This window comes from Lepisma saccharinum, chromosome 11, assembly GCF_977018435.1.
Source record: "Lepisma saccharinum chromosome 11, izLepSacc3.1, whole genome shotgun sequence".
Taxonomy (NCBI): Eukaryota; Metazoa; Arthropoda; class Insecta; order Zygentoma; family Lepismatidae; genus Lepisma; species Lepisma saccharinum.
This window is the reverse complement of record NC_139239.1, coordinates 82,097,823-82,112,537: the sequence shown is the minus strand read 5'-3', so window position 1 is coordinate 82,112,537 and position 14,715 is coordinate 82,097,823. Positions and strand designations below refer to the sequence as shown.

The window sequence follows — 14,715 nt, the reverse complement described above, 5'->3', positions numbered from 1 at the left end:
CATCTTTGATTCTAGCGAGGCTTGGATTCCGCTTCGCGTAGCTTCCATCTTTGATTCTAGCGAGGCTTCGATTCCGCTTCGCGTAGCCTCCATCTTGGCTTCGAGCGAGGCTTCAATTCCGCTTCGCGTGGCCTCTATCTTCGCTTCCATCCGCAGTAGCATCTCGATGATCTGTTGGGAGTTGGTACCACTGAGGCTAGCTGCTTCATCGACCCGTTCTGCCCTTCCCGGAGATACCTGTTGCGCGCTGGTCTCATTGGCTTGCCCCCCGCTGTTCGGTAGACTGGTTTCTTCACGTGGACTTAACGGGAGATCGCATCGGGAACAAACCTGTCTAGCTGTGCCGACATTTTCACTTTCTGGGAACTCCTCGCTGCAAACATCGCAAATCACCCTTACGTCACTCATGTTTAAGTTCTCGATGCGGCGGTTGCGCAATTTCATGAAATCAAATATTCAACCCTCGGTCGATTCTCAATGCTCGCTGACAAGCGTAAACGTGAGCGCTCACAATATATACCAATATATGTATTTAAACAATTCACAAACGAAAAAAGATAAGGGCGGTCGATTCCCCTTTTGCCAGAACTCAACTTAACGCCTAATGCCATATGCCAAACAAAAATTTTAAAATGCCTAACGCCTTAAGTAGCTGCCCTACTACCTTAACAAAACAAACGCCTAATATCTCAATTACCACCTCACGTCAAAAATAACACAATAAAATCTCACAATGAAACACAGTTACATGACACCAAAATACGCCTGACGTAGCCCTTACAAAAACGACCTATGCACCTGCACTGAGGGTGCTTTCGATTTAAAATATACCGGTCCCTGTGTTCGCGGCGCCAAAATGTATGTTACGCCCTCCCTTGCCCGGGAAAACAAATGCTACCACTACCTAGATAGAGGCGGCATAATCTCCCTCGGACAAGCGAAATAGCGTTACGGTACAGGTTAAGTTCGTGTGTAGGAACCGGTGACCGACAGTGCATAGTGATAAGCCATATCGAATAAAAACAAAGACATATGTACTTTCAAATTACCACCTCTTTACCTGTAGCCGGGAAGCGGCTAGCTGCATACCTGAAAATCACGGGTAGCGACATGCATACGAAAATGATATAGCCCAAAATTAACATGAAAATAAAAAGTATATTCTATTCATCACCAACAAAAAATGGAATTATTACAGGTCCCCACACTTGCACTCTCACATTCTCTCTCAGATTCAATCCTCATGGGGTCATCGACACAAGAAATTATACATGACATGTACAGGTTTTATCACGACAAGCCCTAATTATTGCATTCTCAATTAATTTTATCTTACTTTTTGTCTAATCAGGTCATTTGTGATTTTGCTCCAGTGCTACTTAAATCCTAGCCAGCCCTTACTTAAGTTCACCTTTTGTTTTTAAAAAAGAAACTAGTCGGCGCGGTGACCATACATTACTTGACCAGTATAAACAAAGGCGTCTCAACGGAAATTACATTCACGTGGGCGGACGTTTTCCTTTTACAAGACCTCACGTGGTTCAAACATAACAAATAACCTCCGTTGAGTGACGCAAACCTATACTCGCTAGCAGGCGGGACTTAAACACTTCGCCGCGACGAGCAATTCACATTACCAGGCAAATACTTTTACTAAATAATCACACATGCGGCCTGACATAGCTAGCATTGACACATAAAAAATGAACAAACCTCCAGTAGATTAAACAATTAAGTGGGCGGCGCTTTCTCTAATAGTACGCACTGAAACAAATACAAAGGAGCACAAACAACAATAAATTTAAGACCATTAAAAAAATATCACAAGGAATAAGAAAAATTGACCTGAGACGAATAAATTACAAATGGCAAACGCGACGGGAGTTTGGTATGAAGTTCGAGTTGAGTGGGCGTTTTCTAAATGTCGACGAATTTCAAGGGCGTTCTCTAAATCAATCGGACCGTCACGTGTTAAGGTTCACACAGATGAATACTTTACCATCTCTCAGCTTCCGGGGTGCATCCTGGCGTCTTTATGGGCGATTGAAAACACATAGTATCCACGCGAAAGGTTTCTTTGGTCGCGACGATGAAGATGCGAAAAGGATTCAAACACCTAGTTCCCCGGCTCCTCTTCCTCTCGGGATCGGTGGATCTCCGTGGTATGGCGCGGTTCGGACGTCGCATCTGAGCGGTCGTTGTAGGCGTCGTCGGCGTCGTCGGGGCGTCAACATCTCTCTCTACGTCTCTCTGTCGCGGCTGGTAGGCGTCGTCGGCGTCGTCGGGGCGTCAACGTGGCGGATGGTAGGCGTCGTCGGCGTATCAATAGGGCGGCGTTCGACGTTCTCTCTCTCTCCATGGCGGCGGATAGGCATCATCGGCGTAGTTTCTTCTGACGTCGGGCGAATCGACGTAACGCCCTCATCTCCTTTCTTCCTCTAGCCCGCCATAGTTTCCGGTGTTCCTTGTTTCTCAAAAATTATAAATGGCGTAAGGTAATCACGGAAACACGGTTTCGCTTCAACTTCCCCCAGCGGTTGAGGTAGGCGCACTCGTGTAGACTTACTGCCTATCACACACACTGGTGTTCGCACAACACAACAAAGTCCACTGTACACGAAAGGTAGCGCGAAGGTGCTCTCGTTCCAAGAATCGCGGCAAAACTGTATATGGAGAGTTAGCACGGAGCTGCTCTCACTACAAGGATCGCGGTAAAACTGTGTATCGAAAAACCATGTCCTTCGTTTTATTTGGATTTTGAAAAAGGACGCTAGGCGCACGTTGGAGCGACGCTTCCGGAGAGGTTATTCCACCACGCTCTATTGTCTCCAAACTAGGACGGACCGTGTCCGAAGTTTACTCAGACGGATTAAGCTTCCGCCTGGCTGTCGCCCATAGCTGAATTGCAATCGCTGTCCACAAACTGATCAATTAGAACCGATTTGATCTGGCGTCCGTAATTGTCGCTTGATCGTGACGAAACTCCACACATCCGTCCTTGCACACATGCCGCTGCGCTGGTATAAGTTTCACATGAATCTGACCGTTGGAAACCGAGATATTTAAATGTTTGTCATTACGGTCGAATTTCCTTAGCTTTAGACGCATAGCGTGACCCTTCAGGTGCTCACCCTTAACACACGCGAAAGTCTCGTTCCTCCCGTCGGCTTGAAAAAAATCAAATATGTAATCTTACAAATTAAAACACTCAACACTTTGAATCAACACGTCTTTTTACCGCTACATACATGAATAATAATGATAATAATAATAATGACGGTAAATCTGACTGTCATATGGGGAATGTGTAAAATGTGCGTAATATATAGGGTGATCCGTTTGAGATGTCAGAAAAGTAAACCGTTGTGTATGTACAATAGGTTAATGTACATATCTCTGAGTAATTTGCAGAAAGGATGTAGCCTAAGTTTTGAGTGAGTGCAGGTTTACAAACTTCAGCCGCGTGGCGCTAGCGTTCATGGTAGATAAAGATAGTGGTCACGCCACAACAGCGCACAATGTATCGTATGGGATGTGAAATTTTCGAGTGTTACATGCACACTAGTACATCCACATGGCTGAAGTCTGTAAACCTGCACTGATTCAAAACTTACACCCTTTCTGCATATATTACAACAAACTGCTCAGAAATACGCACATGAACCTATTGTACAGAACGGTTTACTTTTCTGACATCTCAAACGGATCACCCGGTATATTCGAAGCGTTAATCAACAAATATAAATTTTCATATTTGGGGGGGAAAAAAGAACCGAATTCCTAAATCGCTTAGTGACCAACATGATTAGTCTGTCTTTTTATTTTCAAGTTAACTATCAAAACTAATCGATATGCACATTAATTTCAAATTTTGACAGAATAATACAAATAAAAAATTTAATGGAGTGTTAATACGAATTCATTATAATTCAGTATAATTTATCTCAAACGGTATTTTAGTCTTCCATACAAACAATGTGCTATTTTAAGCAACAACAATGATAACATAATTCAAGTTTATTGACTCCCATCAGCATTGGCTCGAAAACAACTGCCAGTAAGCGGCAATGAATAGTTGGATGCCACTGTCAGTGTGGAGATATTTAATGAATTTATCCAGTTTTGCGAATTAATTACAATGTGTTTCTTTTAAGTTGATCCTTTGCTTTTAATAACATATTAAATAAATTTAGTAAAATGTATTACGAAGACAAAATTCACTGAAGCTAATTATTATTATTTATTAAATACAATAACTTTCATGTCATTTACCAACTAAATATTTCAAAATTATAGCTATCGCAATCGACATTTTTCTATGTAGGCGGGTTTTTCTTTCATATGTTATTAAGAGATGGCAGCACTTAAGCTTACAAGAAATATATATAGCCTTTCTTCAAGTTTTCTTTACTTTTCTCTTACAAATAACACAGTTGTAAGAGAAATTTATAATTACTTGTATGGATGTTTCTAACACTTTCTACTACTGAATAAGCTTACAAACATCCCAAATAAGAATACTATTGTATTCTTCATATTTATTTCATCAAACATTAACATTACTAACTAAATTAGAAGTTATATTACCGAAACGTAGAATTGGTTTCTAAGAAACTGGATCAAATGCACTTACTCTCTTGCTTAATTGCATATATTCATATACGGACAAGTCGATCATACTGCACAGAAAAATACTTAAAAGTTTTCATTAACTCCTGCACCTGGCTCACGTAAAATAATTGTAAATGATTTGATTGTTTTCTATAGCAGTGGCCGCGGAACGGGTACATTGAACCCCCAAATTTTTCAGTAACCGCCCCCTCCCTAAATTCGGAGATAGAAGTTGTACCCCTTGTACCCCTTCAAACAATTTTCTGGACGCAAGGTGTTGCTTTTTAAAGAACCTATTTTCTAAAAGCTCAACACAAAAAAATTACATTGTTTGCAAACCTTATCTTCCTCTCCAAAAAATTCAAACCCGTGTAGATTTTTTTGACTACATTGTGCTGGCTGCTAGTTAGTTCACTTAAGCTGTGCTCTTGAAAACCTTCTCAATGACATGAACCTTGTTTAAAATGTGTGTGAAACGATGGAATAAGATAACATTTATGGTAGACCAGGGCATTACGGATCAATTTTTGCTTTACAACCATCTTATTGCCTATCGAATAATGTTAGCGATACAAAACTTTAGCAAAAAAATAATTGTAGTTTCTACTGCATGTTCACAGCATCGTATGAGCCAGAAGTTAATAACAGTTTATTTAAAAATATTTTGTTAGACATTGCATTTGATTCGTTTTACCCCGAAAGCATGGGTAAAACGGTTCACTAACGGGGCAATTAGAGATCATTGTAATTTTAAGTATAATAACATAAAAAACAACCATGATAATAAAGCAAGTGCTGGATTAAAGTGGAGGAACCTGACATATGCCACACACAAATTAACAGCATTTACACAACGGTTATACCATTTTACTGCAGGACTGTCAACGAATCCAGTCTCCCATTTGTGTAGTTCTTGGGTCTTCGTATGAAATGTGACATAATCTGCAAGGATTTATAGAAAATGTCTATACAAAAAAAGAAAAAATCTGCTTTCTTCTTGGCTTCTTGTTGTTGCGTCTTGTTTTGCCTATATTTCTTCAATGTGTTGTGACGAAGTGACGTGCAGTGTTGTTGGGCGCTACTCATTCTGTGGTGATGGCAATAAACGTTGAACTTGTTCTTGTGCGTCATGGCCGATTTCTCTACTGCAACTTGGTGCAGGCTGTTGATTCGATGAGGTGCTCCTCAGTTGCTACTAAACCTACTGTTCTATCTGCATTGCCATCACTAGCAATTAAATGTAACTTATGTGCGGGAATTGCACGCCGGTTTAGCGGGAAGATCTAGCTTATCTCCGTTAGAAGAGATACTGTTAAGTAACACTAAGTTAAAACCTCTAAGGAAGGTAGATCTGTTTTGGGTGATCCGTAATGCCCCGATTTGCTTACTTTTGAACATGCCAAATTAAGTAGGAATAAGTTGAGTTAGACATATCATATACTAACACAACAAAATAATACATCCTACCTTCTGACATGTGAAATAATGAAACCCTTACACCACTACATTCTAAAATGAAATGTTACTAAATGTCGCAGAACTTTTACATTTCCTACTTTTTTCGCACAGTCTTCAACAACATGCTTAGCAACGATCAATTCTCAAAACGGGCTTCTTTGAACGGCTGTAGCGTCGAAATGGTGGACCAACGAGAAAAATGTTACTAAGAAAAGTTGTTTGTTTTGATGTCCTCCATACGTTTCTGTGATCCGTGGGCGCTATAAAAATGACACCCTGTATAAAACCTCCACCACCCACTACATATACAGGGTGTGTCATAAGTAATAGCGCAAACTAACACAGTTGAAAATACACGTTAATAGAAGCAAAAAAAGTCTCAGTAAACGTGAGTCTGCAAACGAACCGTTTTCGAGATAATTGCGAATGTGTGGTTACAAGCCGCCACTGACTTCATTGTTTGTAAACGTCGTCCTAGTTGGTAAAATGCTAATGATGTGTGCGAATGTGTTTGGTTAGAAGCCGTCACTGATTGCATTTTGTAAACACAGAGTGCTTTACTCCTTGCGTGTTCCGAGGTTTGCTCTTTGTTTACAATACAGAAGATTTCCGAGAGGTGGCGTTGTAATCAAACAGGATGGATAGTTACAATCAGTACACAGTCTAATCGTACTGTGGAACCTTACAGCAACGAAGAGCATGCGGATATGCATTTCATGTATGGTTTGGCTAACGGCAATGCACGAGAGGCTGCACGCTTGTACTAAGAAAAATACCCTACTCGAAGGGACCCCGAGAGTCGCACATTTAGTAGGGTACATCAGCGCCTTCGAGAACATTATTATTATAATTAATATTATTACTGTATTATTGGCATTTTACCAACTAGGACGACGTTTACAAACAATGAAGTCAGTGGCGCCTTGTAACCACACATTCCCAATTAACTCTAAAACGGCTCCTTTGCAGACCCATGTTTACTGACTTTTTCGCTTCTATTACCGTGTACTTTCAATTGTGTCAGTTTGCGCTATTACTTATGATACACCCTGTATATACACACAGGGTGTATCAGAAGAGATAGCTCTAACTAAAACTGTGAAAATTCACGATAGAAGAAGGAAAATAAACATAGAGTCGCAAGAGAACCGTTTGCGAGATAATTGCGAATGTATTGTTACGATCCGCCACTGGCTTTATTGTTTGTACACATCGTACGCTTGTCTTCTTGCGCACACCACGGTTTCTTTGTTCGAAACTGAGCACTGGAAACGGGGCGTTGTAAACAAACCATGCGTCCTGTACAGGACGGAAGGCATAACAGGTGCATCACTTGTAAGCTCACGATGGGTATAAACAATCAAGTCAGTGGTCGATCGTAACCATACATTCGCAATTATCTCGCAAACGATTCTCTTGCGAATTTATGTTTATTTTGTTTCTTCTATCCTGAATTTTCACCTTTTTAGTTTGCGCTATCTCTTCTGATTCACCCTGTGTGTGTATGTGGTGTGTGTGGGTGTGTGTGTGTGTGTGGGAGGGTGTGTGTGTGTGTGTGTGTGTTCTCTCTTTCTCATTTTCTCTTTCTCTCCCTCTCTCTCTCCCTCTCTCTCTCTCTCTCTCTCTCTCTCTTTGTGTGTGTGTGTGTGTGTGGGTGTGTGTGTGTGTGTGTGTGTGTGTGTGTGTGTATATATATATATATATATATATATATATATATATATATATATATATATATATATATATATATAAGTTCTTATTAAGAGTTGTATTATTTAGTAAGAATTCAGTGTAAATATTGCTTGAAAATATTCTTTTCTACGTTCGATTAATATCTCACCTTCATTTTTGCATTCTTCTCTTTGACGTTCTAGATTCTCGTCCATTTCGGGTCTGTTACAGCATCTCTGAAAGGAAATTTTAAAAAATGGAGTATACACATACACTAATAACAACCTCACAGTCTCTCGAACATAACCGATACTCTTTATAGAGTAATCGAGAAACTACATTTATAATTAGCAGAGTTACGTTTGCACTTAATTCAGTCTTCATAAGTCAATTTTTAAAAGTAACTATGTTATAGTTATGACGAGTGGAACTCTTCCTTCCTAAGGTTGTTTGTTGTGGTGCTAATAACAGTGATGCCCCAACTCAGGACGTCCCAATTCAGGAACTATGACGAAAAATTCCAAATTCAGGAACCGATATTTTCAAGTGGGCTATTTCATAAATAACGCTCTGGCGCCAATCAAGGGTGACACCCCACTCCGGCTTGGAGCACTCAACAGTGCCTCGACAACGGACTGGCGAGTTTAGATCTACCCATGCACGTCCTCAGAATGTTTCACAGGTAGGCGATTGCCCCCTTAATAGTTTGCTGCTCTCAAATCACACCTTCAGTTTGAAGTTATCATGTTCCTTCGAGTCACTTAGACGACTGTAAACTACTAAAAATCAATGAAATGTTTGCAAGTATAGGTGTGTTTCACCTACGTCACAAACTGTTGCATTATGGGATCGAGCAGCCATGATTGTGGCGGATTCTTGTTAAGCATTCGAAATTCCAGCGGGCGGGCGGGAGATTTGAACCTTGTTTACGGTGGTATACTTTGTGCATTATTAGGTTGTTTAGGTCTGACAGGAACTCACGTTTATCCTAGAATTTTCCCAGAAAGAACAGAAGGTGCAATTCACGGCACAGAATTTTCCGATTGTTGATTAGAATACGCCGTGATGGCGAGAATAAATCGTGCCAACATTAATGAACAAAAAAACAGTACAGAGCGGTGGGGTGAACATTTCTTTTCAGGTAAGTTCATATATGGTATTTCTCTGCGACTTTTAGTACAAATTGCTGCGTCAGGGGGCAACACCTGTGCTACAAGTGCACGTCTGTATGTAGAGGAAATGATGAAATTTAACATGTTGGCACCAGGTATCTACGAAAAATTCTGCAATGGACTCTAAGGCAAAGTGACCGGTTTAGAACCGGATTTTACCATATCATATTAGTTCAATGTATTGACAGTGGCGGTGATTAAGGATGGGGGTATGGGGAGCAGTCCCCCCTATACACATTCTTTGTCCCCGCACTGTGGTCTCTTAATCCTAAGCCTTGTCTACCAGTGGATTTGACCCAAAATCATCTGCCCCAATTCCATTTTCAATACGCTTCTCTCAGTAGAGAGTAAACCATACTTGCCCCCCCCCCCCACCTTCCAGCTTACCTAATCGCCGCCACTGTGTGCATACATTCTTAAAAAAACAAAAACAACATGTAGGTTACATACGCGACGTGAACGAAACACTGCATATAACAATGTATTACGTTCTCATCAATATCATAATCGCGCTACGACACCAAGGGTCTCTGATTCGAATCCCGGGCTGAGCATGGAAGTTTGTGAGTGTCCATTCATCAATTTCATCATATCATCACTCATTCCCATCTTCGCAAATTATCCAAAAGTGGCACAAAAGTGAAGTAAAGTAGAGCAAATCAATCAATCAATCAACCAATATCATAGGAAATGGAACACGTAAATTTAGGGAAACACATGACTCTGCATTAAACTACATATCTCCTCAACCCCTGACTCAAAAGGAACGAAACAAAGCCAATCTCTAGAGGAAATCATAAGCTATGAATTAGGTTCAGTGACTTTAGGACGTAAATTACATAGTTTATTATATATTTGCTGTTTTTTGTGTCAGAAACCAACTTTTACGCTAATTCTAAAAATTAAGGAAAATATTTGAATCTTTCTAATTGAATTAAGATTTATGGTAGCTCTATCAAACAAAAAACATAATTTAGCAAATTTTCTGTTCTTTCATTTTGGTCATCTTTAATTTTTGTGTACAATGCACCGTTTTCGAGATATTTTTATTTTATTTTTAAGTTGAATTTTTGATGGCAATTTTTCCAAGATGGCAAATTTTCCCCGAACATTTGGATGGCGGATTTCTAATATATTATTCACTATACCATTCCGCACAATATGGCACAAAAAACATTTGTGTTGCAATTATTTCCGGGTTGGGCCCTTTTTCCCGTTATTTCCCTCTACAAAAAGTATTATGCAGTGTGTAAGGGGTGATTTCAGTATCAGTCAATTAACACTTCAAGAGATGTTTTAAATGACGTAGGAGACGGTATTATTTGTATGATATTTAAAAATTTTGTTTAACAATGACCTCCCCTTTCCACACACACACACATAATTTACCTTCATTTAATACTGTTCAATTTTTAAAAGATGGTCTTTGTTTACAAAGCCCCTGATAACCCATGAGCCCCCCCCCCCCTGATAACCCATGAGCCTCCTCTGGAGATCAGTTTTAGCTACGGGCCTGTATCAAAGTATCTCAAATTGATTGATTTATTTGGTATATTTTACTTCGTTTTTCTGCTATATTTGGCTAGTCGTTAAAATCAGTCATGCTCAGGCCGAGATTCGAATCCGGGACCCCTAGCATTGTAGTGCGTTGTGCTAACCACTCACTGAGGCCTGCATATCCCAAATTGTTAAAGCAAGGAGAGAAATTACTGTTTTTGCACAACTCAACATTACTGAGCTTGAACAAACGTTAAAAGGAAGCTTAGAAGATAATGGCCGAGTCTTGGAATTTTCAGTCAATCTGTACTCAAGGTCGTCGATGACGACTCTCCCACCCCTAGCGGGAAACATAGGTTACTTACTGGATGTAAATATTTCAAGCAGAATCCGAACCACCAATAAATACGAAAACAAACTGATTCTATGTAGCTGGTTCAAGTAAATAAGCACATGTGAACCATAGTTGGCCTTTTAGTTGCAATTTTATGCAATCTTACCGACATTTTACACAGTACTAACAACAAACGCGCACTTGGCGCTGGCGTAACGAACGCTGCGTGGTGGGTATTTCCTTGCAGAAGACAAACAGCTTTGCCGCAAACATGACTCGCTAAAGGAAAATTCTACAGCAGTATCTCCGAGAGAATCGTTCCAGAAATATTCCAACCAATGGAACGCTGAAAGCGGAATGTACGTACAGTTAAGGTTTTTCTCAAGACGGCAAGTAGATTCTGAGAACATTAGAGATCTTGCCTACACTTTATTTTGCAAATGCGAAAGATGTGAATTTGAGAACTGATACAAAAAGGAAATGATCGAATTAGAAGTTCAGAAATAAAATCTTTTGTAAATAATTTTCACTAATTATTTTTATATTATCAATTTCAATTAAGTGTGTTTTTCTCTTTCAAATAACAAAATAATTTAATATTCTATGAATTTCAATCTCTCTTTTTTCACAAACCAAATCGAATTATTTACAAAAAGCATTTGTCTTAAAAATAATGTTAAAGATAACTATCTAAATATGAAAAATATTGTTTTAAGGGTTCAGTTCGTCTAAACTTTAAATGAAACATGCCAACTAGTGTTTCTTAATTTTGTAATATATAAAATAAAATACAATTTTTGATTCAAGAATATTTGAAAAAAATATTGTTTTCTTCTGAGTAACTATTTTATATGTCTTATATTGTTTTATTGATTATTATGAAAGTTTACAGTACGGGGAGTATATTTGTGAAAACCGCACGTAGATAGGTGCCACCTTTTCCAAATAACTTATATAATAGAAAATCAATATGGTGGACTCTTCTCAAGAAGGTGGACATCAGCATGGAGATATGTCTATAGTGATTGACTCCTCGATTGAAATTTGCTTAAATAGTACAACCTTGGTAACAATGAAGTTCGACCAGAAAGGAATACGTGATTAAATGCACAGAGGCATAGGCGGTGGAATGGGTAACCCGCAGAAGTGACGCATGTGTGTAAGAGGAGGTGTGTGAGCAGGCAAGAATCGTGATCCCAGCATGTTGCACCCAAGGTCACGTAAAGAACGAAAACGGGGAACTATACGAGTGACATTGAACTTCGACCAGGCACCAGACCCATACGAAAAATTCCAGATAGTGGCGCATTCGACGGAAGCATGACGTCACGGACACGATAAGGGAGTCCGCCGTATATAAGCGCGTGCTGTGCACCGAGGAACCGCAGTGCATCATCACCATGGCCAGGGGCAAACCTATTGACAACACCGTGAGGAGAAGAGTGGTGGAGTTGCAACGGGATGGACTCAGTGAACGGGAAATAGGGCGCCAACTGAACTTACCCAAGTCAACCGTCCACTGCATCATCAAACACCACCAAAATACGGGTACTACAGAGCCAGGTAAGGCCCCCGGTCGAAAACGCCTGCTGAGCGTGCGTGACGTACGGATATTTAGGCGCTATATCCAGACCAACAATCATGTTTCTGTGGCCGAATTACGACTGTGGACTCGAGAACGCTTTCACATAGAAGTGTCAACCAGGACCATTCGCCGTTACCTACAGCGATGCGGTTACCGAGTGTACAAGGCGAAACGTAAACCCTTCCTTTCCATGTTGAACAAAGGCAATCGACTACGGTGGGCACGAATGTACCGGGGATGGACATTTCGGCAGTGGAACAGGGTTTTGTGGACGGACGAATCCATTTTCAATGTTGTGTACGGGAAAATACGGAAAACAGTCATTTGTCGGAAGGAGGAACAGAATGAAGCAAAATGTTATGCACGTCGGGTACAGAAACCTGCGTCAGTGATGGTATGGGGATGCATGACGGCATCTGGGGTTGGCCCACTACACGTCTGTGAGGGCATTGTGAATGCACACGCCTATACACGCATACTGGAGCGGCATCTTCCCACAGTGCGAAGGCACCTGTTCCGCAGTCGGCGTCTCATCTTTGAACACGACAATGCCAGGCCTCATACAGCGCGGCTGACAAGAGAATGGTTGACTCGCCATCACGTGCGAACTCTGCCATGGCCACCATCGAGTCCCGACCTCTCGCCCATTGAGAATGTGTGGCGTGTTCTTAAGCGACGTGTGCAAAAGAGGGGACCCACGACAGTGGCTGCTCTTATCGCCTGCCTGTAGGAGGAATGGCACCGCATCGATGTGGAATACCTTGAACGACTCGTCCGCAGCATGCCCCGACGCATTGCCACAGTTATTCGCCGACGGAGCGGCGTCACACCATGGTAAACAGGATCCCCTCTAACAGTGGTCGAACTTCAATGTCACGTGTAGATGGACGAAAATGTTTTATTTTGTGTGGACACCATACATTGCTGCGTTGCAGCGGAAATTTATGTTTTCCTTTGTTCCATGTAGCCTGCTGAATAAAATATGTTCAGCATGTGCATGTGTTCTCCTTCTTTCACAACGCACTCCTATTTGTGACTGGTCGAACTTCATTGTCACTAAGGTTGTATAATAAGTAATCCTACTGCCACTCTCTTCTATTAGCCCCGTGACGGGCTACCCCTGCTCTGAGGATGATGAAATACAGGTGGGTTAGACCTTGCTAGATTGAGGTAGTTGAACTACCATAGCCCGCTACGATCCTTCCAGCTTCGGCAATCTACCAGTCCCTATGTTATCGCAAGAATTTACAATTTCTGCCGCTACCCACCCAGTGGCACTATTGCCAGACCATCTGCTTCTACCAAAGACGATTCTAAAGCAGGTGAACTTTACGACTGAGAGACTTGTGATTTAAGAATTTAGGTCTTTCAAACATTTCTGTCGTTGAAGAAGCAATGCAGTTCAACACAATTGGAACGACGAATCTGCAGATAAGTTCACTTATGTCTTCAGAATGTTCATTATTAGTGGAGCATAACAATACCTTGCACTTTCTCAAATCCAGTAGTAGGCTCTGAATGTTCTGCAGGTATCGCTTTAACACACTCTGGGTAAGAGAAGCACAGCATTTTCGATTAATTTTCTGATTAGTACACGAAACACCAATAAAACTGGGCGATGGACTTTTGTCAGTTATAAATTAGCTCCATAAGTGCCGAAGTAGAGGATGGGGTATATTTTTGTGCGTTGAATTTTCAGCAAGGCATGATTTCTATAATTTTCTTCGTTACAAATCGAGCAACAAGCAAGGGTAAATAGCTGTACCGATTTTTGTCGAGGAGATCAAAAGCTAATAATAATAATAACGTAACAGAGTGATTAAATTATGCTCTGCAAAATGTAAATAACTTGTATATGGACAAAATGCTATGACACGTAGGCGTAGGGGGCATTCCCTCTTGATTATTTGAATGAGTTGGTGTTTAAATTGATTGATTGATTTGTTTTATTCTACTTCGATTTTTGTGCCACTTTTGGCTAATTTGCGAAGATGGGGATGAGTGATAATATGGTGAAATTGATGAATGGACAATCACAAACATTCATGCCCAGGCCAGGATTCGAACCTGCGACTCCTGAGTTGGTGTCTTGAGTCTACTTTATGCACAGTAAGACCACTACAGTTTAAAGTGAGATCCGAACCACTATGTGCCTCCACCGGGTATCGAACCCGGGACCTCTTGATTAAAAGGCGATGATGATACCACTGCGCCATCTGGAAAATTAGTCGTAAAATTGTCAGTTAGTTCTTTCCGTTTTTACGTGTGAAATCAAATAAACATCCAAGTATATATTCATGGCGCTCCATCGGCAAGCGCTGTTGGCCCCCTGAACGGAAAAAGAATTATTTTCACTACTCGAAAATAATTGTGTGTCCCTTCCGCCC

General features: G+C 40.8%; 1 protein-coding gene across 1 annotated transcript in view; it reads right to left on the bottom strand.

The window, feature by feature from the left end:
* Window positions 1-14,715, bottom strand: part of LOC145995335 (uncharacterized) — a 72,270-nt gene that overhangs the window by 43,338 nt on the left and 14,217 nt on the right. The window contains exon 4 of the mRNA XM_083131943.1: window positions 7,910-7,976. Within this exon, the coding sequence (XP_082988069.1) occupies window positions 7,910-7,976 (67 nt within the window). The remainder of the gene's footprint in view (window positions 1-7,909; window positions 7,977-14,715) is intronic.